General features: G+C 36.6%; 1 protein-coding gene across 5 annotated transcripts; it reads right to left on the bottom strand.

The window, feature by feature from the left end:
- Positions 1-679: 679 nt before the first annotated feature.
- LOC306987872 (cell adhesion molecule CEACAM3-like) lies at positions 680-26,924 on the bottom strand. 5 transcript variants are annotated; one of them, XM_079592479.1, is made up of 10 exons: positions 26,781-26,924; positions 12,733-13,068; positions 9,605-9,940; positions 8,087-8,389; positions 7,694-7,813; positions 7,526-7,557; positions 2,190-5,011; positions 1,956-2,029; positions 1,093-1,172; positions 680-1,004 (listed from the first exon to the last, which is right to left on the bottom strand). In XM_079592479.1, the coding sequence occupies exons 1-7, from the start codon at positions 26,845-26,847 to the stop codon at positions 4,901-4,903; spliced, it is 1,305 nt and encodes a 434-aa protein (XP_079448605.1). In that variant the 5' UTR covers positions 26,848-26,924; the 3' UTR covers positions 680-1,004; positions 1,093-1,172; positions 1,956-2,029; positions 2,190-4,900. The 5 variants fall into 5 exon arrangements, with proteins under 5 accessions (XP_079448605.1, XP_079448606.1, XP_079448604.1 ...); XM_079592480.1 differs by having other exon boundaries at positions 1,982-2,029; XM_079592478.1 differs by having other exon boundaries at positions 1,956-5,011.
- Between the last annotated feature and the right edge of the window lie 714 nt (positions 26,925-27,638).

Raw genomic sequence — 27,638 nt, 5'->3', positions numbered from 1 at the left:
TAAACCGTTTATAAACGTTGACTGGCCAAAATAAACAAATAAATATCTCAACTTCTTTGACAAGAATGACCTCTAATTTGGTTTAAAAAAAATAAATTTTTACCAGAGAAATTCAGTTTCCCCAAGTACAATTTCCACAGGCTCATCATATAATATAATCTTCAAAAGAAGTAATCTTTGAAATACAATGACTTTTAACAATTGTCTGTATCGTATCGTATGGGCCAGCATTTGTTTGACTGCTAAAGTCTCAAAACTAATGCAGACTGTGTGTTTATGTACATCTCAAAGTGCAAAACAGATGCAACATACTCATCTATACATCTCATATGAACGTGGTTTGATCAGTTGTGTGGTCAAACATGTACAGAAGTGTGTGGTTGTTTTCCGTTTGTGAGCGTGTTTAAGGTATCAGTATCTGCATGTGTGAAGGGCTTTCAAAATGATTCAGTATTAACTTAGCTCATTTATTTCTAATAACAAACTCTAAAATCATAACAAGTTAGTTAATACTTGAGAGAGAAGCAGTTTTGTGTAAATACATATACACATTTTATTTAAAGAGCTGTACACAGTACGATGCAAAAATATGTACATAATCTTCTGTTTCAGATGTATACAACAATTATTCTTATTGTTTATTCTATTATTTTTTACCAAGAGCTCCTGTAAAAAAATAAAAAATACTTGTGTTTGCGCACACTTGGCCAATAAAGCTCATTCTGATTAATCAGATCAGTTTAATGGCATCTAGTACATGATCACAGTTCTTTCAAGTTCCTTTTCATTGCAAGAAAATAGCGTTTGCATAGGCTCAACTTTTTCCTCTCCTGTTCAGGGGCGGATTTAGTCATTTTGGGGCACAAGGCAAACACAGACATGGGGCCCTCTACATCTCTTGTTTCCCCCCTTTTGTCGATCCTTTTTTGCTAAGAAAGCCCAACTTATAACTTCTCTTCAGCAGTCTTCACACAGCAATTATGTCTAGGCATCTGGAGTTGCATCTGTAAGAAAAACTTACATACAATTTTCTCTGTACAATAATATGTATTGTCTATTTACAGGGAAGAGCTGCCATTGGTTGTCATTTACCTCTGTTGGCTCTCTGATAGCATCTCCTATATGGATCTGCTTGCTGCTACATGTTGTTTGTGGACTTCTGTCTTGTGTTCCTAAAGTGAGAAGAAACACACAAAACAATAAGTGATCAACTTACTGTGTGTGAGTAAGTGTGTCTGTGTGAAAGTGAGTGTCTGTGTGTGAGTGAGTGTATCTGTGTGAGTGTGTGTGTGTCTATGTGAGTGTCTGTGTTTGAATGAGTGTGTGAGTGTCTGTGAGCGAGTGAGTGTGTGTCTGTGAGAGTCTGTGTGAGTGTCTGTGAGAGAGTGTCTGAGTGAGTGAGTGTGTGTGTGTGTGTGTGAGAGAGTGAGTGAGTCTGTGTGTGTGAGTCTGTGTGTGTGTGAGTGAGTCAGTCTGTGTGAGAGTGAGTGTCTGTGTGAGAGTGAGTGTCTGTGTGTGTGTGTGATTGTGTGTGTGTGTGTGTGTGTGTGAGTGAGTCTGTGTGTGAGTGAGTGTGTGTGTGAGTGTGTCTGTGAGTGAGTGTGTGTGTGTGAGTGAGTCTGTGTGTTGGTGTGTTTGAGTGAGTGAGTGAGTGTGTCTGAGTGAGAGTGTCTGTGAGAGAGAGTGTGTGTGTGAGAGTGTGTCTGTGAGTGAGTCTGTGTGTGTGTGTGAGTGAGTGAGTGAGTGTGTCTGTGTGAGTGAGTGTGTCTGTGAGTGAGTGTGTGTGTGAGTGAGTGAGTGAGTGTGTGAGTCTGTGAGTGAGTGTGTGTGAGTGTCTGTGAGTGAGTGACTGTGTGTGAGTCTGTGATTGAGTGAGTATGTGTGTGAGTGAAAACTCTCTTTTGAAGAGCTCTTCAGCAGATGACTGAATGTGCTCTGTTCCCTCATACACAAACTGTTTGGTTTTTCTTCTCTGACGCACCTCAGGCCAGCTCATCTCCACCTCAAGCTTCTCTGCTATCTCTGTCATCTGTTTTCGGAGAATGAAATCCATGACTGCGAAATTCCTGAAGGAATTCTTTCACTGCCCCGATTTCTTCCCTCACTGTCTTGACTGAAACTTTGGGGCTCTGAAGGATCTTACTCACTTTGTTTATCTGGAACACATTGTACCACGCTATGGTACTTACCACAAAAGGCCATCTCTGCAGCTCCTTGCAGATGCTTTCAGCTGTTGAGACATCTGCATCTCATTTATCTGCGGCATACTCCTTTAGAGCAGTTAATGCCTTTAAGCTTTCAGGCAGCTGGTAGCGAACAGCTTTCACAGCTTCAACTCCGCACTCCCACCTGGTTGTTGACAATGTTTTAAGTGCAAAATTCTTGACGTGTTCTTTGAGAATGGTCCAACGTTGAACTGAGGAGCTGAAAATAGTTGTAAGTTGTAGTTGTAGATACTCTCTCGCATCACTGGGTCAAACGGAGCCATTAATTGTACTTGTTGAAGGATCCTCCTCATCCTGTAAAGTTGCCCTTGATGCCTTTGTTAGCAGCAATATCGCTTGAGCAGCCTGGGCTGGCACTGTCGGCAGCAATGGGTAACGTTAGCTCCTCCCCGCTAGCAGCGCTAATGGTCGTGATGGTGGTTGTATCGTTAGCGTTGTTGTCATTGTCAGCGGGCATCACAAAAAGTTTGTCACCTTCGGCAATTTTGCAAAACAAATTTTGCTTTCCTCCCACTTCCTCCTTTTTTCAGCACCGCTTGGGTAGCTTCGCTTCATTTTTACTCTGTCTACTACTCTGTACACTCACTGTCTGTCAATCGCTTCTTTTTCTCAGTCAGTTTTTTTGGCGCATTACAGCCTTGTCACTTTTGCAGATGCGCAGTAAGTGAGATAATGGAATAGTATAATGTAGTGAGGTGGGGGGCCCCCTCACACACACTCACGACACTAATGATTAGATGCCATTTTTCGCAAATGGTGTTTTAGAAATATATAATTTGCAAAAAAAAAAAAAAAAAAAACTTAAAGGCCGTGTTGCAGGTTTAATTTTTCAACGAATTTGTGCAATTTGCTTGTTGGTAATGAACATTTAAACTTATCCATTGTATTTTATGTTGTTGGGTATCACAAAACAGAATATAATACGAAAAAGTAGGTACTATCTTACAGCGGCAACGATTCTCCTTTCCGCCACAATGCTTTGCATGACGTTACCTTGGGGAGAGAGTTTACCAAAGCCCGCGTTGAGAGTGACTAGAGAGACTAGTAGTAGACGAGAGTATTCAGAGTATTCAGCGCAGATTATAGAACATGATTATTGTCTATACAACACATCTATAGTCACCTATAACTGTTTAAGTTGGTTCATAAGACTTCGTGAAAAAAGTAAACAAACAACATACTCGTGCGTGCTGGCTTGAAGGGGACCATGATCCTGCCTGAGATGTGTGTATGCTATCTTCAGCACAAACGGGTTCAGGCAGCATGCATTCAGCATTCAGTCACATCTGGTCGCGGGGTGAGCTCCTCGACCAGCGACCCAAACGCACTCACTGCCCTACAGCACAAGCTTTCCAACGCAGTGTCCACGGGACGGCACCGCCCGCACAAGCACCTGCCAAACACCGCGACAGACGCGCGGCGGCTACGTTTGCAACAACATTTTCACCGGAGGAAGAGAAACGCTTAGAAACGCCCTTATAGCTAGCACGATGCCTTCTATTTATAGATGACAAAGACAAAGTTTACCAGTACTATGACAAAGGCTACTGGTACTTTCTGAACTAACGTCATGATCACCGCCACTATAAAGAAAACGTTGATATTTCACTCGGTGCTATTCAATGACAGTAAAAAAAAATATGTGTCGTTATCTCATTGCTGCGTTGCTAAATGATAGCAACTCACCAGGACACTTTACCAACTCTCCACTCATTCTCCTCGGACCATGCACTTCATTAACTTTGACGGCCATCAGGCTAGCTTTCCTTCACTTCTCCCCAACGTGACGTCATCACTGAATTGCGTAAAAAAAAACGTTAATACCAAAAACTTAAAAAAACTGGTATTTAAAACCATTTTTGAGACATTTTAAAAATGATATACATATCTTGAGTTATTTATGTACCAATTAATCGACAGTAGTGGTTAACCTGCAACATGGCCTTTAAGCATAAGTAAATGGGGCATTTTGGGGGCCCCTAGGTAGTTAGTTCAACCCTGCTTCTAATGCAAAGTTAAAGAAAACAGAAAGAGTCTGAAGATATTCCGCTTGAGCAGAAGCCACACAATCATTGTCTCTTAGAATAGAATGACCAGACTCAGCCTTGCTTAGCTTCACTGGGCAACCAGTCTTGGACTGCAGGGTGATATGGCTGCTGGCTGCTCTTACTGAGGTTGCGTAACAGGATCTTGAGGAGTTTGGCACGGTACATTACTACAGCTCTGGGATGGAAATGTATTCATATAAAAATAAAAAAATAGGCACCTCAATGACATTTATAAATCCTGTTGTTCTTCAAAGCAGTAATCGTTCATTTGGCAGGTGATGAGCTTGAGAAACAGATCTGATCAGAATCAGAACCCATGGAAGAAAACCTTGAACAGGTCTCCATCTTCCTCCTCACATGAAATGCACAAACATTGAACTTAAATAAACACTTATTTGGTATTTTGTAGCTGGTTCAATCCACAGTGTCTTTCAGTGCAGTTGCAGTTCCTGAGATTCAGAGTTTGATCAAGGACACAATGGTGATATTGTTTTGTTAATGTTTCCATTAAGTTATGAAAATGTTGCTTCTGAATGCTCTCTGAATGTTCATAAGGTCCAGTTTTTAAATTCTTAAATGTCTTCATGTCAATGTTAAAATAATAAATAATTTTACTATCATGTCCTATTATCCATCAGTGGTGTCCATTGGCTTCCCTTCCTTCATCAGTGGAGTCCTGTTCGCATCATGATCAGCTGCTTTACTCCCATTTACTCTTTCTCTCATCTCTTCATGATTCTAGGTAAAAACAAATTTTCAGGATTAATGATTCATTTACACAAACAAAAAAGTGTGTGTTTTCCTTCTAAAGTTTTCTGAAATGTAAAGAGCCCTGTTCTTCATTCTGAAGTAAAACAGAACAAGGTCAGCACTCTCTTAAACAGGTCAGTTATTAGTGTTTCTATGTGATGATTTCTTAATGAAACACACAGAACACTCAAGCCCTTAAGTGAAGGAAAACCTTAATTATAAGGTTATGGGTACCCTTAGTGAAATATGGGTTGCAAGAAAAAAAACCTTGCTTAAGTGTTACCTTAAGTTCTGTGAACATTTCACCCTCAAAAAATGAAGGGACCAAAACGGCTCCCTCAAATCATCCGCTGAACTCCCATGCAATGGCAGATTTTATGTTAATTAAGGAGGATGGATTACCGAGGTGCATTTTAGTGATATAAATACGTTTTATAAGTATTAAAGGTATGATATGCTTTGAAACAATGTGTATTGTGAAAAGCGCTTTAAAAATAAAATAGAATATATTGCAGCTTGAGTTTCATATTTTTTCCACACTGTGTTTGACAGAAACATTTGTGAATTATTATTATTATTATTATCATCATCATCATCATCTTGCATGCTCAAGTTCAAGGCGGCAGGCAGCAGTCCAAAAACTGAATCTATGAGTTTGAATTTTGGTATATGAAAAATGGTGCAACAGCACAATGCATGGATTTTGTGCAGTTTCCTTAAATTTGGCATAATTTTAGCCTAGGGTGAGGTCTGGTTTAAGAGACACACACACACAGTTATTCAGTGAAGTTCAAAAGAGACTCCCTTAAAGAGAAGCAGTTTTGCCTAATGAAAATTAAAACCAAGCGGTCGGTTGTGTTCTGTTTATGGAAGATGTCAAAACTATAGCAACTGCTTCCCTATTGCCATGTTCTGCCAGAAACTATCGTGAAATGCTTAGTATTAACACTTATGCCTGGAGTTTACTGGCCGACACTACAGGAGTTTTAGGCTGATTTATGCTCGATTTACCCCTCTCGAGAAATTGAGAAGAAATATTGATGAGGACCTCGATTGGTTCCGATGTTTCGCCGCAGATTATCTGCTAATGTGAGGCGTACACAGATTGAATCTTGCACCTCCCGACCAGCTCACACAAATTGGGCTCGGCCCGATCATATCAAACATGTCTGATATTTATTGGGATAAGCAAGATTGTGATTACATCGGTACTGTCACAATAGCCAATAAGAAGTGCTGTCATGGTGAAGGAATTTCCCTTGAGGTCATTGAGTGACTCAACAGCACAATATGTGGTATTATGACCATTTATTTATTTATTGCTAAATAAATAAGTGTTAGGTTGTGGTCAGCAGGCACGAAGACGAGTACATGTTCAGTAAACCGAAAACTAAACAGCGTTGAACAAAGTAGAGTAAAGAGGAGAAACAAAGTGGAGTAAACAGATGTCGTCAAAATAAGGGTTCACATAATATAATAACAGATATTAACCTGACAATAAGCTTGTTAGGCCATTGTTAGTTCCGATCCTCGAATCTCACTTTATGAGAGGCTTTCTGCTGAGATTTCACCAGTATCGGCATTGCTTGTCTCTGTGTGTTACACTGTTAAGCCACTAGGTGGCGGCAAGGGACTGTCTTTGAGTGAGTCATTAAAATGTTAATTCAACGAAAAAGTAACAAATGCGGATTCATTCAAAGATAGAAGATGTCACGAAACAAGCTGTTAATCATTTTAATATTTAATTTTAACTTAAATGTCCACTTTACAAGGCTCATCTGAGCATCAATGCATGGGCAAGCTGAAGCTGATGCGACACTTCAAAGAGATCAATGGCATTGATTCATTGTATTGACCAGCAATGACACCATTCATTAGTAATATCCTTAAATGTTAAAAGTAAGTTTTTTTTAAAGATTTTGCTTTTCTTGGTCACAGCAACCTTTACACGAATATAACTTGATCTGAAGGACATATATTTTGTTTACATCCGGTTTTCCGCTTCTGATCTGCTGCGTGAGATTACGCGAGGGGCTTCCTCTGGCACAATTTTTTATTTTATTTTTTAACCAAAAAACAAACAAACAAAAACAACAATTATTGTAATTGTCATAGCATGACACAACAATACTCCAGAGTTCTTCAGTCCAGATTAAGTTCCCTCTGGCACGATAATCTTAACAACATTTTGTAGTGTGTGATGCGCCACAATTTTCAAATATTGTAGTGTGAGAATGTTTGAGACTTGAGGGAAGAAAATCTGCAATTATTCTCATTAAGTGTGTGCTGCAACCAGATTTCACAATCAGGGATTTTAAAACTCCTGTAGTGTGACCCAGGCATTACAGTAGGTGAATAAATTACTTGCCTCAGGGAATTTTTCCCCTTATGGATACACTCAAAGGGTTTTCATGCAACCTGATACACACTACTATAACAAATGCCAATTTGTAGTAAAGTCAGTGTTTTGCAGACAGAGATTCAGAGCTCACAGTATCTCACCTGATCATGATCATCTCGCGGTTTCCCGTTTCCTGTTTGAACAACAACAACAAACTCTTACTTTGGTCAATTAGAATAAAAGTACATACTTTACATGTTTTTAAAGATTATTTTGCAAATGAAATATCTTATTTATATTTTGTACAATCAGCTGTATGTAATACTTGCCTTTTTGTTTTTTGTAGAGATAGTAAATCACAGCAGCAGCAGCAGCAGCAACAGCAACAGCAACAGCAGCAACACATATTCCTCCAACAGCAGCTGAAGATAAACCTGAATCTGGAAGAGCTAAAGACACACACACACGCACTATTACTGAAGATCAACTGATAACCAATCTCTGACTAATATTGTGCATTTATCATTAACCAAAGATTTTAAAATTGTAAAATTCGTAATGTGTAACTCAATGTGACAATTGTCAGTTACTTTGATGTGCATAACGTCAAGGAGATTATCCAAAATTAAAACATTTACTGGGAGGATTTAAATGGGACTTTTTCAAGCTGTATTTTAAAACAGCTCAAGGGAAAATACACTGAATGACTAAATGAAACTCACCAGTGACAGAAACCATGAAGCTCCTAGTGATGCTGAATCTGCTGCTGATGATCAGTAGTTTATATTCTCCAGAGTCTGTGTTTCTGGTGTGTGTGATGATCAGAGATCCAGTCTGATGATCCAGCTTCAGTCTGTCTCTGAATCTCTCTTCACACTGAACATCTGTACAGATCTTACTCTGATCTCCAGTGAGTTCAGTAATGAGAATGTCATTAAAATTTAGTTTTCCTCCTACACCAGTATATAAAGTGACAGATTCTCCTTCCATGACTGATTTTCTCTTCACTTCATCAGCAGCAACTCCTGAAACACAATTTACAGATGATCTATACCAGTGTCAATGTTTCTGAACACTTGTAGTCTTGAGTTTTCTTCCAGGAACAAACACGTCACAATATTCCTTATTTAAATCATTCCTTTCCACGGAATACACTACATAAAGGGACGTGGTTGAGTTAGTAAGTAGTGTTTTTTAGCCATGTCCAAGAGAAACCAAAGTTTTTTCTACCCCAAAACTTAACCTCTTCTTTGACATTTCTAAGGCCGATGAACTTCAAAATGTATTTTAAACCGTACTCCTCAGCCGTACAACCACAACCTATTTTTGCGTTCTCAAAGTTTTTATAATGAATGTTTTTTGAACCAATGCAGGTCAGATGTTATAAATGACAGTTATAACATCACATCTGAAATGAAAGAGGTATAAAATAGAGGATTACCACTGTGAAAAGTCGTACTTGCAAAGGCAGTTCGGCTTGAAGCTTTTATTCTGTATATTGTTTACACACATTGTTTAACGTTTTCAACTAAAAGAAAATCTCAAGATATAATGTAAGCATGTTGTGTATATTTGCTAAACTTGTTCGGAAATTGTGACAAAAACATATTGATAAAAAAAAACTCCTTTATAGTTAAACTTTGTTTAAATAAATTAACAAATATTAGGATATTCCTTTTTTACGAGCCCAAATATTCGAATGCAATATTTCTGAAAATAATTATAATCCCTAGTTTATACGAATAAAAGCAAAAATTAAATCTGATCATCAAATGAAGTGATCCGACTCTCTTCTGAAAATTTGGAATAAACTGCTCAATTCATATCTCTTTATGAACTTTTTGAAGCATCAGCTGTGTAGACTGTCAATGGAGAGACAGAAATAGCTACAATTTCATTAAAAATATCTTAATTTGTGTTCTGAAGATTGGAACAAAATGAGGGAGAGTAAATTACAGAATTTTCATTTTTGGAACTAACACTTTAACTGTCATTATTGGACTCGGGTTTAAACTGATAAGCAAAACTGACACCAGAGTAGCTACACTAGTGTTTACAGCGCACGGTTATGGTAACAGACGTTACATTTCTGAATGTAGCTTATACGAAAAACAGATAAAGAAATTTTTATTTAGGTAAAGAGAAAAAACACCTCTAAATGTCAATGCGAAATAGTTCACTAAACACATTAATGATGTGATTTAAATGTACAAGGCTTGCTTTTAAACATAATGACTCACCATGAACAGAAACACTGAAGATATTTTCACTCTCGCTGTTGCCACTGCTAATCTTCAGTGTATATTCTCCAGAGTCTGTGTTTGTGATGTTCATGATGGTCAGAGATCCAGTCAGATGATCCAGCTTCAGTCTGTCTCTGAATCTCTCAGTACCTTCATTACACTGAACATCTGTACAAGTTTTAGTGAGATCTCCATTGATTTGAGCGATGCGAATGTCTTTATAATACCATCTGATTCTGTCTTGTTGGTTTGTTTGAACACCAGTGTTTAGAGTGACTGAATCTCCCTCCTTCACTGACACTGGCACTTGGTCTGTATCAGCACCAGAAGCATCTGTAGAAGAAACAAACAGTTAATTATGAGCTGAACAACATTGTACAACAGGAAAGTGCAGTGACAATGTTCATAAAGATTGTGAGTAGAGAAATCTTTCTGAATTCATAATGTAACATACAAACAAACAACCGAAGAACATCATTGATTTACACTTACTCATCAGGCTCACATCTGATATTTGCCCTGCATCAATCAATTATTCTGTGCATTAACACAACCAAGTATTTTTAAATTCAAAACCACAATGAATATTACTCATACTGCTCATAATATTTTTTACTTTTTCCTTTATTAAAATGTCAAGTTTTATTCTACAAAATCTTATTTATACTCATGCTATTTATGTGTGAGATTTAAACAGCAGGTCATGGACAAAATCAAGCCCCACACTACATTTGTTCTTGTTCCAGAAGCCGATTCACTCTGATATATGTCACAATAGGAAAGAAAAAACTATCGCTTATAAACTTCTGTTTCATGCCAACATTAAGCTATAAATATAAATATAATGGATGCACTGTTTTTGGAATGCTTTTCCAATGACAAGCTACGTTTAAATGTTTTAATGACAACAAGGACTGCTTGGCTATTGAAATTGTGTTCTATATTGCAGATATGACAGTCTGAGCACAAAGATGCTGTTGGTGTCGAGCAGCTACTGTACATTACGCATCCTGTCACCACTGCAATGACTGTTAAATACACTAGTATTCAAAGACCTAGCAGCCTTTGTCTGATGTGCAAAAAAACCTAAATAAACAAACCCCCAGAACACCGCCCACAAAAAAATAAATAAAATATTATCAAATAACTAAGCAGCAATAATACAAATTGGGTATAATTTTTAAGCTTAATTCCATTTTTTAAAGCATCAAACCATTTAACATTTAACAAGTGCCGAGTAGTCCTTCTGCAATGGAGTGCGCCACCTAGCTATAAAAAAAATAAAATAAAAAAACTATTTGGTTCCACTTTATTTCGATAGTCCACTTTAGACATTCTTCTGACTATAAGTCACTTTGCCACTACATGTCAACTAACTGTCATTAGAGTATTAGTAGACAGTAATGGACTGTCAGTTTACTGTTAGGTTAGGGTTCGGGTTAGGAGAATAAGTTGACTTGTAGTTGCCAAGTTACTTATAGTCAGTAGAATATCTATTTTGGGATTAGATATTAAGCAGAGTTTACTAATGCTCTAATGACAGTTAGTTGACATGTAGTTGCAAAGTTACTTATAGTTAGTAGAATGTCTAAAGTAGACTATTGAAATAAAGTGTTCTCATATTTTTCAAAACTACGGTCACAAAATAGGTATCATGTGAAAGCATAGACTCTGAACTTTAACTCCTGAGCAATGCCGAGTTATTTGCTGACAAATATTTTTTTTCCCCATATTTTATGAAATACTTTTTTGTGCCATGTACTGTAATATGTCAATAACATCATACAGTTCAGATATTCATGTGTCATTTGAAAGGTCTCACGGAATAGAATACAAGTATAAATGTTTTAGGCTTTGACTAAACTTGAGTGAGTTTTGTTTGGGTTTCAAACAGAAGTGAAACAGCGCAAATAGACTATATAGTTTTGCAGTCTTATACGATTTGATAAGGGCACACAAAGTCTTACTGCACTTTTGATTTTAGTAAGTTCGACAGATACTTTGCCAAGGCCATGGCACAATAATTATGAGAAGTTTTTTAATATTTTGGTTTATGTTTAAACTGGCAGCACAGAAAAACTATGGCGGGCCACCAAAGTGTAGATAATGTGAAACACTGAATTAATGATTAGCTGAAAAATGTGCAACAGTTATATAAAACAAAAAATATAACAAAAATGCTTCAACTGGACCAAATGAAACGAGTCACTGAGTGAATGACAGAAGACATGGCTATGCAGCACTGCTGTCAGGAGAGAAGAGAACTGGTATCGGTGTATTGATAATGTGGAAAAGCGGTATTTAAACATTTTAAATATTTCAGTTAATATATGTGTCGAACAGTTTATATTTTTGACAGTATTATAAGAAACCTGAAAGAGTCAGGGCTTTTGAAAAAGAAATTGGTGGGCTGGAGCACCAGAAAACACCCTACCCCTGGATTACACTCAAGGAAAAGGAAAACATTTAAAAGCATCATATACAACCCCTTTAATGATGTGATCTAAATGCACAAGACTTGCTTTTAAACATAATGGGCCCCATCTTGCACCCAGCGCAATTGACTTTGTACAGCAACGCATGCATCATTCCTATTTTGCACCCGACGCACAGCGGACTTAGTGGGCAAACTAGTGATAAATCTAAACTAGTGATATGGCTCCTTTGTCTATGGAAAACTACTGGGAGGAAGAAGGCCTTGAAACTGAGATAAAAGCTAGTTGAGTCTGTCCGAGGGTGTGTCACTCTTCTGCACAGGGTAACAACTGTGTATTAGACTGCTCCTAGTCTTGCAAGAATAAATACTTCTCTTTTTATAATTTGACTCTGAGTGTCTCTTACGCATAGATGTTGGTTTAACTAATTTTTGCCACAACACATAATTACAAGAAAAAAATATTACCACACAAGGGAAATAATTGTGGTGAAATTAGACTTATTTCTCAGAGGGGAGAAATCTCAGACCGTTTTTTAAGAGAAGAGTATTTTTCTTGTGAAAAGATGTGAAAAAATAGGCATAAATTCCTTACATGAAATAATAACAAAAGGATTTTAAATACAGAAATGTCGGCCCTTGCATTTGATACTTGCGTTTCAGATTATTAAAATAGGGCCCAATGACTCACCATGAACAGAAACACTGAAGATCTTTTCACTCTCGCTGTTGCCGCTGCTAATCTTCAGTGTATATTCTCCAGAGTCTGTGTTTGTGATGTTCATGATGGTCAGAGATCCAGTCAGATGATCCAGCTTCAGTCTGTCTCTGAATCTCTCAGTACCTTCATTACACTGAACATCTGTACACATTTTAGTGAGATCTATATTGATTTGAGCGATGCGAATGTCTTTATAATACCATCTGATTCTGTCTTGTTGGTTTGTTTGAACACCAGTGTTTAGAGTGACTGAATCTCCCTCCTTCACTGACACTGGCACTTGGTCTGTATCAGCACCAGAGGCACCTGAAGAAGAATGAACAAATCATTATGAGCTGAACAACATTGTACAACAGGAAAGTGCAGTGAAAATGTTCATAAAGATTCTGAGTAGAGAAATCTTTCTGAATTCATAATGTAACATACAAACAAACAACCGAAAAACATCTTTGATACACGTTCACTCATCTTTAGACAAAAATAGACGAGTCTCATGGAGGATCATATGCAACTTGATAACCATTATACAAACAACAACCTGATTGATTCTAGGGATGCACTGAATCCAGGACTGCCGAACCTTAGAATTTTTTTCCACCGAACCCTAAGCTTGCATTATGCGCGCTAGGCTGTTCGACGTCACCCCGCCGTTGATTACGGGAAGATATGTAACTTACGTAGTGTAACACGTTGTGTCAGGAAGAAAAATAGGGATAGCTAAAGTTATTGACGCCAGACAATCTCACTGAGGCGATTGACATCTCACAACTCGCACTTTATTCCCCAAGAACTCGTGCAAATGTCTGTCACACGTTCTACCGTCCACAGCGTTGATAAACAAAATAAGATAATAATGAGCATCAAACAGAACAGTCGTTACAGTCGGTGGACCGTTCGAATGCAGTAGGCTGAGAGAAAGTGAAAATGGAACTTCCGAGCAGAAAAAGTGTTGCTTGGCAGTACTTTCAGTCAAAAGAAGGCAATTCAAGTCGAGCTACATGTTCAATTTGCAATGCCGATTTGTCTCGTGGTGGCAAGGACCCTAAACAATACCGCTGTTAAAATGCTATTGTTGCTTCTTTTTTTACAGTTAAAATAAAATCTAATTCAAAATCCACTGCTGTTGATGTTGTTTAATTCATTAATGTGTTTGTGTTAATGGACTGAGGATGGGAGTAGGATTCGGTATTCGGATTCGGCAGAATCTTAACCAGTGGATTCGGTATTCGGCCGAACCCCAAAAATCTGGATTTGATCCATCCCTAATTGATTCATATACAATTCTGCTCATAAGTTTGCATTACACCTGCAGTGTTAATTTGAACAAAAGTAAATAATGAAAATGTTTTTTTTTATTTGGTCCCCCCCAAATAAGCTTTTTCACTGAACATTAAATATTTGAACCCACGTATTTCAACCGTGACAGTGTGAAAAAAAAGAAGAAGATTAATCTTAAAATCATACAGAGGTTGAATGAGGGACTCATAGGCAAATATTTAATAAAAGGTGAAAACGGCTAAAAAAAATAAAAAATAAAAATAAAAAACATGCGGATGCTCCAGCGAGAAGCATTACAAGCATTTTTAATTGGATGATCGGGGCAAATCATCTTATTTTGTCTTGTAGTAAACATGTCAATATATTACGCAGCTTTTATGAATGCATTTTGTTTTGTTCTTTTTTTTTTTTTTTTTTTTTTAACACCATGCCAGCTTCTGTGGCTATTGACTATTTGACTTTTTCGGGTTGAATGGTGGCCAAATGCAAATGACCAGACGGAGAAGATATGAGGGAGAGGCGCCAACGACTTTTACAACAGTGTTGTCAAATATCTATTCCGAAGCCGTAGGGGGAGCTCTATAGAGAAACCTGCGAGCAAAAAGTGAGAATACAGCGAAAAAATGCCAATAGGCTACTGCATAATAGCACTTTAATACGCCTATTTCACAAAATGGCAACCGAGACCGGAAGTAGGGTAGCGATACCTTCGGTCGCGCCGCCGCCCGCAACGATCACCATTCATTCTCAAAATGGACTGTGAACAGCGCGTTTTCTCTCAGTCATTCATTTATCTGTCAAAAGTAAGAATAGCAAATGGTTGTTGATAGTTTTCAGGGAGCAGCGAAAAAATTATTTTTTCTTGACGTTTGCTTAGGGGAGCGCAGGGCACAACCTAACGCGGGGCTAAATGTAACACGGACCTTTTACGTAGTTACTCAGGGTCACGCGGGTTGTGTTTACGCTCTTTTTCTCTCGCTGCCAGAAGACGGTCTCCCGTGGATTTGTGAAAAGTTTTGGTAATATTTTGTGAAGATACGGGACAAAGAGTGTTTTGACACCATCTAAGTATTTTTTTTCATCATACGTATTTTTCTGTTTCTGAGTTGTGTGTGTATGTCACCAAATCTAACTTTATATTGCCTTATCACTGTCTTGTTGGCTAAAACATGGCACCATTTTGAAACATGTCAGCAACTCCTAGCAACTGTTAGCTAGGTTTAAAATATTTTTTACACAGCGGGGTTAGTTGTAGCACAGTGTTACAACTAAGCCGCCAAGTGTTCACAATATTGTAGGCTATGGGATTTGTTTACTATATTGATCACTTGTTTATTTATTAAAAATATTGCCCGTTTTCATGTAATAAACACTTTAAAATGTGATTTTAAGCTTGTTTTTATTATTATTACTGTTACTATTAATAATAATAATAATTTTGCATGCAAAACTGTGCAGCCCTTTCCTAATTCCTATATCTCTATTCGTGATATTGATCCATAATAGAAGGATGATTGGATGAGGGATGGATGTATGGATATCTATCTATACAGATGTACAAACAATATCAAACTATACAGATAAAATAGTACTGGATTATGTGTATTACACACAAGTATTACAACTAACCCCTCTGTCTGTTACAACTAACCCCGCATATGGGGTAAGTTGTAACATTTGCACTTCTGTCACTTTCAGTGCAACTGTACGAAAATGGAAGGTCCTAGAAAAAAACTTTAAGTGTTCATTTGTAGCAGAGATGTGTATGTTTCTTGTGTAAAAAAAAAGATTAATCTAACCTAATTATTTTTTAAATAATTGAGCCAAAACCAAAATGCGTTAGGTTGTGCCCCGCTCTCCCCTACATAAAAAAAAAAAGTTTCATTCATTTAAATGGCATGACACTTGATGACTAAGCTCACACTTGATTTGTATAAATGAAATATAGCGGCTTTTGTTGAAATGTCATGTTATTAAGTGTTAGTTGTCCAGGAGATTGCAGCAATTTTCCACAAGAATATGACTCATTTTTCATGTTACCACCATTAATGAAACTAAGAATTGTACATCTTTACAGTGCATTTGACCTAACGTTGCTATTAGGTCTAATAATGAAATTAAGGCAAATAAAGAAAAAAATGGTTAGACTAAAACCAATGAAGTGATTGATATTGATACGTTTTAAAAAATCATGACGTTACAAAAATCTAATTTTACTGTCTGGGATCCCCTTATGAAAAGAAAATATATTTCCCTATGTATGATCAATCTATAGTTTAACAGTATATTTGAATAATACATGGTGTATATATTACAATATATTGAATAATATATATGGAATTGCTGTATATTAATATGTGACAATATACTACTATATCATAATGGAATTTTAGATTCAGTAATACACTTCATAATATATGGATGTAGCCTATGTGATCAGATATGGTACTATGTGTAATATATTGCAGATAGGGCTGGGTATCGTTCAAAAAAAAAAACTTCGATACCAATAGGATTACCATTTTATTTGTACAAAACTTATCAGTATTTTTATATTTTTACTTAAATGTGCACAATAATTTAACTTTAAGGTAAACGCACACAAAAAAATTATCTGAAAAGTAATCTGGACCAGCACTTATTCTTATTCCATGGCCACCTGCATAGGCACTCCTTCCTCTTTTGAAAGCAAACTCAAAAGTTGTAATGTTTAAAACAAATAATGTCAGGCTACATTTGTTTTTCTACACTAAAAATTATTATTATTTTTTTTACAATGTTAATCTTTTCCTCATTGTTAATTATTTTAATGACAAATTTTTTATATCAGTCAGGAATTTTTTTGCAGCAACTTCGGTAATTTATTTATAGTAACAGACTAACCCACTATTTGGGATAATGAACAGTTATGTTTTTGATAGACTAAATATAGTCTAATTATGTATTGTAGTAGAAAAATACATTTAATATAAATATAAACAAATTAGCTGCTAGTGGAAGTGAGAAATAAACTACTAAATAAAAAGTCTAGTTAATTTCTTCAACTGTAATCGTGTACTTATTCATATGCTTACAATTGCATACTTATTTTCAATAAATATTGCAACAGTATTTCTGATTGGAAAACCAAAAAAAAAATGAAGTAGGTCTATTATGATAGAGCAGTAAAGATAGGATAAACATCTGCGTTTTAGAAGATATACAGGTACTGTTTTGAAACATAATAAACAATGCTCTAGTAAAGTGTGTTTGCTCTTTGACTGACAAACTTTACTTTTTCTTTAGTATTTTGCCAGTCAGCTCCAATCTAGGGCTGGAAATCAAATTTCAAAAGAATCGATTCCTTGATTCAGAAGCATTAGGAATCAAGATTCGATTCCACAGGTTGTAATCGATACCATCGAGGAGAATCGACTCCTTTGTACGATTCAGTTGAACAGTTAATCATGAATTCGGCTCTATATCTCCAACAGTGACTGGAAGTCCAATTCATTTCCGCGCACGGATTCTTTCCATCGGTTCGTTTAGAACTAGGGATGCAAACGATTAATCGATTATCGATTAATTGTCGATAATACATTAATCGATCAAACTTATCGATCATCGATTAAGCAGGTTCATGCGCGTGCGTGCTGCTCAACCGCGAAACACAAGCGAGCGCGCCGGAGTTATGTTTGGGACTGTTTTACACCTTCATCATGACTATAAGTTTGCGTGTGCATTCGCAGCCTTTTGTTTTGTGCAAATGTAAGTTGTAATAGTTTATTATGTGTATTATGTGTATCTATATCTGATTTATCTCATAGCCTATATTGGATGCATTTGGTTAAGAATTGTTGAAGCGTGATCTTTAGCGCGCGCAGCTCAAACGGCAATGCACGACTAATAATGACTATTGGGACTGTCATATTACATAACATTATAAAGAGAACAATAGTGTAATAAAACATTGTGAAGTATTTGGGTTAAGTTACCGTGTCGCGTTGTTCCAGGAAGAGCGCGTCCACATCATGAGTCATTCTGAATGGCACGTAACTCAAATTCACTTGTGCATTCACGTCATTTTGTGCAGATATAATTTGTAATATAATGTTTATTTTGTATATATCTGACTAATCTCATATAGATTGCGCTTCTTTGAGATAAATAACGCGCTAGCAAAGTGCTCAACGGTTATTCATTCAGCGCGCGCCGCTCAAGCAGCAATGCACGACTAAAAATAACGATGATTAATTTGGGACTGTCATATTACATAACATCAGAACACTATTTTATTAAATCGTTGTGAATTCATTGGGTTTAGTTGCCGTTTTCAGTGCGTTTCAGTGCACGTCTAACGTTACAACACACTGCAAGCACGCATCTGAGGCGGCGTTGGTGACACGTTGTATTATTAGTCGTTATATTTGATTATTAAATAATTAATTTAATTTCATTATCATTCACATCGAAACATTTTACAATCCTACTAGCCCTTCATTTGGATTAAAAAAACATTCTCATTCATTTGGTGAGTAACATAGCGTTTTGAGCAAACCCTGTCATGCTGTTGGCCATATGCACTGCAGCAGACGCATACTTGATCGTTAATTTAAATTACGATCGATCATGGGAATTTGTGAAAATTGACATCCCTTCAGTTCTATATTTGAAGTTTCCAGGTCTAGTAATCTTACTGTTAACTTTCTCAGACCAAGCATCAATAAGTGCTGCTGCTAATGTTTCAAGTTTTTCAAGTAGTTTACCAGATAGATTATTATGTAGACTTAATATAGTTTAGGCTAAGCCTACCCATATAGATTTTTATTTAACATTTATTTTATGTTGCTTAATGTTTGCAACAGGTGAGCCAGTGCACAATTATTTTTTATGCATTTTAATTTTCTGTGCATAATTTATTTTGTTAAACTACATAAATGACATTCTGTACCGTATCCCAACTGTTACAATAAAACATCATTTGAGCAATAACATGCATTTTTGTTCAGTATATAAGCAATATTTTGCTTTTTATGTTAAAGACACTATTGATACCGTGAGAAATGTACATTCTCAGGAAAATAGCCGCTTATCAGTTAATCGTTAATCGATCGATAAGGTCAATCAATTAATGATTAATGAATTAATCGATAATTTGCATCCCTATTTAGAACGCATTTCTATTTTCTAACAAAAGTCTGCATTGTAGGCTACGCTCGGAGTCAAAGTGTCAGAAGCGGATTCAGTCCCACAACGGTGCTCGCGTTCTTTTGATCTCAGAATAACCGTAAAAATGATCTATCCCAAAATTACGCTGATCGTCAAGTTCAGTTTACTTTTTACAATATACATTACAATCACTCCAAAATAGACGATACCTGTATCACGAGCTGTACTTTCTTTACGTGCATGCTTAGATTTTCACTTAGCAGCTGACAGGCCGCTTTTAGTCTCCGCATTTATTCTCTGACTGCTACTGTTAGCTCTTTCACCGGAAAAAGAGTTTACCCTACTTCCGGTCTCGGCGGCCATTTTTTTTAACCAGGCCTATATACGGCATTTCAGAATGTTTGTAAACAATAGGCACCAAGATACTTCCGGGTGGCAGAACGCAAGCGGCTTCTACCGACTTAACTGAAGAGATCCAGCCGGCTACTGGAACAGTTACATAGTTAAAGGGTTAGTTCACCCAAAAATGAAAATAATGTCATTAATGACTCACCCTCATGTCGTTCCAAGCCCGTAAGACCTCCGTTCATCTTCGGGACACAGTTTAAGATATTTTAGATTTAGTCCGAGAGCTTTCTGTCCCTCCATTGAAAAGGTGTGTACGGTATACTGTCCAGGTATAACAAAAAATAACAAAAACTACGACTTGATTCAGCATTGTATTCTCTTGCGGGTCTGTTGTCAATCTGCGTTCACGACTCCGCAGTGACGCTGCTGGCGTAAGACGCTGCGAAAATGTATTTTCGATGCTTCAAAAACTTCTAACTAACCCACTGATGTCACATGGACTACTTTGATGATGTCTTTATTACCTTTCTGGACATGGACAGTATACCGTACACACCTTTTCAATGGAGGGACAGAAAGCTCTCGGACTAAATCTAAAATATCTTAAACTGTGTCCCGAAGATGAACGGAGGTCTTACGGGCTTGGAACGACATGAGGGTGAGTCATTAATGACATTATTTTCATTTTTGGGTGAACTAACCTTTAAAAACATTGTAGATCAAAATTGAAACTATGATGAAAACGTGTTGTGTTTGCACTGCCAGATATACAGCAAAAGGTGCAGGGTTTTATCGATTTCCTGTGGGTGAGGAGGTTATAGCGAGTTGAGAGGTTTTTTTTTTTACTTGTATCATTAAATACAGTTGTTATTATGATAAAAAAACACATTTAATTACATTTTTTTTTATTATTACATTTTTACTGCCGACGGTGGGTCTCCCTTCCAAGCAATTTACTAGCGTTGCCATAGGAACACTTCTGCTTTTGCCATCCGGAAGAACGTCTATTATTGTTGTGACGTCATGGCTAAATCTTTCTTCAGTTCCAACATACTGATTTAGAGGGGGCCAAGATGGCGTTGTGGTTGGTGGACGTGTGAAGTTGAGCTCTGGCGGTTGTGGTATTAATGTGATTGATCAGTCACTTTAATTCTTCATTTATATTTTGTGCTATTCTGTGTACATTTTTGCATTGACATTTGTTAAATGGGCAGAAAGAGACAAGTTTTTCCGAAAGCTATGGATGTCGAGGTTGGCGCCGAAGGCGAGCTAGTCTCTGACGCTTGCCTGAGCAATAGATTCGCTGTGCTTTCTGACCCTCCAATGTCGGGTGATACAAAACAGGATATTAATCTTTGTTTAGCAACACCCTTTCCAGCGTCTCCTGCAAAACGTCCTCCTTCTAAAAAAAATCGGAAAAGAAGTCTGAAACAAGCGGAGATATCGCCGACATTTTGAATGCCATTCAAGCTCTGTCTGCAAAACAAGACGCTACTTTCCAAAAGCTAATCTTCACTGAGAACTCGACTGATGCTATGACGAAATCCGTTGACAACCTGTCTGTGGTAGTGCAGAAGCTTGCTTCTGATGTTCATGAGCACTCGGAGAAGATGTGCAAAATGGCCAGAGATATTACAGAGCGACGTGTAGTTACATTTTTGAGGAGGTGCGCGACAGGGTACAGCGAAGGATACGGCGTATGGTACACGTCTATGCGTATGCTACGCCGTACCTACTGTGCGCACCTGACGCAGAAGTATAAATTGGCCTTAAGAAGGCATCCTTTTCGGGACCCTTGGCATTCATTGATGGTCAAAAAATTGTTGCCTAATATAATTCAGACTGATTTTTTGTGTAATCAGAGTCGCCCATTTAAGGAAATCTAACTATCTTTATTTCTTTTCTTATTATTATAAAACAAAACAAAAATCTTTACTTTAATGTTTCTATCTCAATAATGCACTTTAAATGTTCTTTTGGTGTCATGTAGAAGACTAGCCTAGAAATCTAGACGCACCCTAGCGGCAGCAAAGTGTATTTTGCAGCCAGGGCAGTCTAGCAACTTTCCATAGACCTTCTAGCTGCAAAAACCCAAATTGGGACAGGCCAATCACGTACAGAGTATAGAATAGGCAGGGGCGGGCTTAACATATGATGACAGAGTTGCGACGGCTGCCACTTGAAAACAAAGAATGGCGGCTGCGGATGGAGAACAGCGGTCTTTCAAATCGGCTTTGGCCGCGACTCTGGAGGACTTGGAGTTAAGTTTTTCTTTAAGAAAAGAACGGCACTGAAGTCATTCTTAATAAAAGGAAGATGTTTTCCAACTACGTCACCTTCTTCGTTGCTCTGATTGGTTGTAGCGCTATCCTATTGCGTGCAGAGGGATTTTGAGAGACAACCGTTATCCCGCCCCTCGGATTATGCCGCGTCTATGGAGAGTTGCCAGACTAAACATCTTGATGTAACTTAACATCATGTAAGTCTGGCTTGCCAGGCTAGTAGAAGACATTACTGATCAATCACCACCTACCCTGTTCAAGGGAAAGAAGTTAACTTCTTTAGCCAAAGTAGTATCTTGTTGTGTTTACCAGTTGTTTAGCTGGTTTTGTTGCACTGCATTTGTTGTAATCTGTGTTCATGCATTTTTCTTCAGTTTTCTTCGTTTAATTTAGCTTCTCTTAATGTTAGAGGTTTAAGAGATCATTCGAAAAGGAAAACTTTATTTCTGTATTGTAAACGTAGTAATGCAGATTTTATATTTGTTCAAGAAAGTTATTCTTGTGAATCAGACAACAATTTTTGGAAAACTCAGTGGGGCAATTCAATCTTTATGAGTCACGGATCCAATCGTTCTGCTGGTACTCTACTTTTGACGCATAAATTTAGGGGAGACATTTTAGAAACTTTTTATCTGATGAGGGTAGATGGATCATTCTAGTATGCAAGTATGCATTTTGTGTAATGTGTATGGGTACAACTCCCGAAATGCTAATGCTTCCATGTTTAAAGAACTGGGAGCTAAGCTTAAAAGTATCCCAAGTTGTTTTATTAATGCTTATTTGATTATAGCTGGAGATTTTAATGAAACCCCTGACAATGCACACGATAGATTTCCTATAAGAACTACCTCTAATTCACATAATAATTTATGGTTGTGTGAAAATCTTTCAGTGGCAGATGCTTGCCGTTTATTTAACGGTGGTTGTAGAGGCTTTACTTGGTCCAACAAATCTGGATCGCTTAAAGCAAGAATTTATCTTTTTCTCATGCTATTTTGAAAGATGTCCATACTGTTAATCATCAATTTGCCCCGTTTACTGACCACATGTACATTTTTTTTAATCTTGCACAATACAGTAAGTTAAATAGAACAAGGGGTTTCTGGAAATTTAACGGCTGTCTTTTGGAAGATGTTCATTTTAATGAGTGTAACTTAGCTGGCTAATTCTATGTTTAGTAATACTGAAGGCGACCCTGGCTCTAACTGGGAGTTTTTTAATTTAGAGTTAGAGACCTTGCTGTTAATAGAAGTAAGTAAGCTAATTAAAAGAGATAAAAACATTAAAGAATTAGAACTCATTCATAGATTAAGTGTGTTAATGCATAAGGAAAACCCCAGTAAAGAGGATGAGGTAAAATTGAGCACGTCATTTGCAAAATGAAAATATGTTCACAGAGATTGTTAAAGGTGCTTTTATACGCTCTAGAGCAAAATGGATCGAGAAGGGCGAAAAAAACACATTATTTTTTTTATCTTTTTGTTAACTCCTTAAATAATGCGATATTCGATATGCGATACGATAATGCTTAAAGTGTGTAAAATAAACTTAAATTATCTTTAAAATATATTTAAAATGATATAACCTACATGTGTTTCACATTCTTTTTATGACAAGAAAACATCATTATAACTTCTGAAAGTGAACATCAGCGTTTTACTGTAACATAAGAAGTGTTATTTTAACATCAGTGTAAACCACAGGGTTTCAGGTTATCCTACATTAGGTTGATTTAATAAAAGATACTGAATCATAAAATATAAAAATAAAACATTGCTTCGTTTTCACTGTATGAATTAAATATATCCTGATACTTATTAAAGCTATAAAAAAAAACTGTCTTTTGTTCATGACCCCATTTATTGCAAGCTGTTGCGATATGCATATTGCGATAAATACATTTGCGATATTTCGATAAATTCGATATATTGTGCAGCCCAAGAATCTCCTCCATATTTATTATAATGTGGCGATCAAAACCTGATTACTGTGCGTCACAGACTGAGAGGAGCAGTGGAGAGCAGTTTATAATCTTCCCGGTACTTTAGACCGCGGTGTAAACGCAGAAAGCAACCGGTCTGGGGCAAAAAAAGTTCCTGGGACAAATTGTTCCGGGTAATTTCGGTGGAAACCCAGCTTTAGTTTGATTAATGACTGTATTAAAAAAGGGGAGATGACTCCCTCAAAGAAGCAGGGTCTTATTTCCTTGATCCCCACCCCAAATCTGATAAAGACCCACTTTTAATTGAAAACTGGAGACCCACATCACTATTAAATGTTGATTATAAATTACTTGCTTTAATTTTGGCAGTTCGTTTAAAATCTGGCTTTAATAGTATAATTGGTGAAACACAAAATGGATTTATGAAAAATAGGCATATTAGCTCCAACATAAGATTAGTTCTTGATCTTATTGATTATTCAGAGAATATCGATTCAGAAGCTATTATAATGTTTTTGGATTTTTATAAAGCATTTGACTCTTTAGAACACCAATTTTTGCTTAAATCTCTTAGCCCTTGGATGTACTTTTATCAACAGGGTGAGCATGCTTTATAATGACATTAACTCTTCAGTTTTGGTTGGCTTTCAAACTACTAAGCGCTTTAATTGCGCAAAAAATGATGTCTTTATGACACTCAACAATCATTGAAACACCATATACCTGTAAAAGACTGTATCATGTACCTGGGGATTTTCCTTACTAAAGATAGATTGCTCCGCCAACAACTTAATTTTTCACATAAAATAAAGAAAACAAGAACATCTTTAATTGTTGGCTACAACGAGATCTGTCAATCTATAAAAAGTGTACTTATCTCTAAAGCACAGGGTTTGTCTCGTTGTGTTTATCCCTCTTTATCTTTATTTGTTAGTGACAAAATCTTACTAAATTTTATTTGGAAGAACAGATCTCACAAAGTTAGGAAATCTGTTTTGTCTAATAGACGTTCTGAGGGTGGACTGGAAGTTTTAAATTTTAAAGAATTAGCCTAGTCAGCTCTTTTAGAATTACTTGGTTAAAAAAAATGTCTGTAGTAATGGCTCAATTTGGTACTATATCCCCAATGCCATATTTAGTAGGCGGTTTAGAGTTTCTTTTAAAATGCAATTTCACCCCTTCTAAATTACAGATTTCTCTCTCTAAATTTCACCAACAAGTTTTACTTGCTTGGAAATTGTGTTATGTGCAAAATTATTCTCCCCAAAAATAAATTCTGTGGAATAATTTGAACATTTTAATCCGGAACAAATCATTTTTTATGGATAAGTGTAAGTGGTATGATAGAGGTATTGTTTTTGTTTTGGATTTATTTAAAAATGATGGCAGTATACTTGAATATGAAGAATTTATGACTTTGTATAATTTTCCTCTGCCGGCTAAAACTTTAAATTCGGTCATCAAAGCTCCAGGTTATGTGCATTTATTTAAAACAAACCTTTTCTTTAATGAGAGAAAAACATTTATGTCCAAACTTTTATTGGATGGACTTTGCCTTCTTGATACTTTTTTTTTAATCGTAAACATATAAAGCTGTTACATTACACAGTTTACACATCCCCTCGATGTAAATTTTTCTGGAATAATTATTTTGACAGTGTTCACTGGAAGAGGGCGTGGTTAATCCCAGAGAAATATTGTATACTGTCAACAAAATAAGAGAGGTACACTTTAAGATTCTAAATAATGTTCACCCAACCAACTCACAAATTGCCTCTTTTGTTGATATCTCCGACCTGTGTGTTTTTTGCAAAGTTGAGGAAGAAACTTTGCTTCATTTATTCTACCACTGTAATCTGGTTAGGCCTCTTTGGGAGAGATTGGGTTGTTATCTTTCTCATTTTATCAAATGTGATTTAAAAATTTCATTGAAGGATATATTTCTCTATTTTTCTGGGAGTGACTATGATCATGTTGTTAATTTATTTATTCACAAGAAAAAATTTCTCAAGACTTTGCCTAGATTTGATGTCTTTATTGCTGAGATTTCCCTTATTGTAAAATCCCTCAAACTCATTGATAACAGTAAGAACAACAAGTTTCTTAACTATGTAGGCCTACAGATTTTTCCTACTTGTTGAGTCAATTATTTGGATGTAATTATTCTAATAATTTTTTTATGTTTTTGTTTGTTTGTTTGTTTGTGAATGTATTAAATGCAGTGCCGTTTCTCATGTGTATAGGAAAAAAATATATATTAATAATACGGATTTAATGATTTCGCCGCATAGGGCGATCTACATCGTTTTTTTTTTTATCGTGGACAAGAAGCGAGATTATATTTGCAACAAATAAATGCAAGAAAAATAACTGAAATTAAGTTCCGTCGAATATAAGATTAGAGCTACAACATATAGGCCTAATGCGTCATTGTTGCCTTTATGGTTAGCTGAAGAATTGTAACCTCGAAATCGTCATTGTCGAATATAAGACAATGGTCAAGTAAAACGTATGCGGTCAAGTAAAACAGCAAAATACAAACGATAAATGTTTTTCCTGTCGAATAACGTTATAAAGAAATCAGTTTAAAAAAACAACAACATCCACTTTCGATTTCAGGGCTAGGCTATGCTAACGTTACGTTTCATGAAGAATCGAGATTGCAAAACAAACAAATCGTAAAATGTCTTATAAAAACGACGTATGGCCAATAAAACGCACACACTGCAGTAAAATATAAAGGATAAATACATTCCTGTCGACTATAAAATTTGATTAGAGCAAATAGGCTACAACACATAGCCTAAATGTGTAAGGCCTAGCTATAGCTACTTCGCCTTAATCGTTGGAGAGATCGTATCCTTCAAGCCTGTCTAACAATAGTCAGATAAAAGAACACTGCAAAATACAAATGTGAATGCATTTCTGTCAAATAGCCTATAGCGATTAGAGTAGGCTAGATACAACTGCGTCGGCAATAATACTGACTTTAGGCATAACATTACGCCGAAACGTCTTACCATGATCGTGTAGGCATAAAAAACAGAACAATAAGGGCAAAACAACGAGAATCTTCATTTTCACCATTTTCCCGAAAAAGAAAAAAAAACTCCTCTGTTGCTCGTCTGCTTCAAAAGAGAAAGTAAGTTCTTCTTCTTCTTCTTCTGGTTATTGGCGGATCATATCTTTACGATATATACCGCCACCTACTGGACTACTACACAGGAGTGTGTAAAAAGGACGTTGGTAAATGACACCTTAAATCATAAAATCATAAAATAATAGCAAAACTAGCCCCCACCCCTCCTCAAAAAAAACAAAAAAAAATCCTAAATTCTTTTACTTAAACCAGTATCATTAAGATATATAATTAAATATTTGCTTCTTTGTCCCTGCATTCCTTGCTCCTGTAAAATATTATGAATGTCATTTTGTGTATCAGATTCTTTCCATTTCTGTCTGAGTTGGTTACATTTCTTACATCTAAATAAAACATGGGTGACATCCTCCAAGACTTTACATTCAGAGCATAAGCCATTACTTTTACCTATTAAGGATAAGGTGGAATTAAGACCTGTGTGGCCCAACCTCAATCTAGTTATCATACCTTCTTCATGCCTATTAAGACCCAATGAAGTGATTCTTTTCCCTCCAACACAGTTCTGGTTCCTATAATAGTGTCTGGCATTACTTTCTGACTCCCATTCATCTTGCCATCTTAGCATAATCTGTGATTTAATTAAAGCTTTGGCATCTCCTTTACCCAATGGAATGTGGATTTGAACTTGGTCTAATTCCAGAGCTTTTTTAGCTAACTTATCAGCAATTTCATTGCCATCAATTCCATAATGACCTGGAATCCAACAGAACTGTACCGC

This window comes from Phoxinus phoxinus, assembly GCF_949152265.1.
Source record: "Phoxinus phoxinus genome assembly, chromosome: 20".
Classification (NCBI taxonomy): domain Eukaryota; kingdom Metazoa; phylum Chordata; class Actinopteri; order Cypriniformes; family Leuciscidae; genus Phoxinus; species Phoxinus phoxinus.
This window is presented reverse-complemented; position numbering and strand designations above follow the sequence as displayed.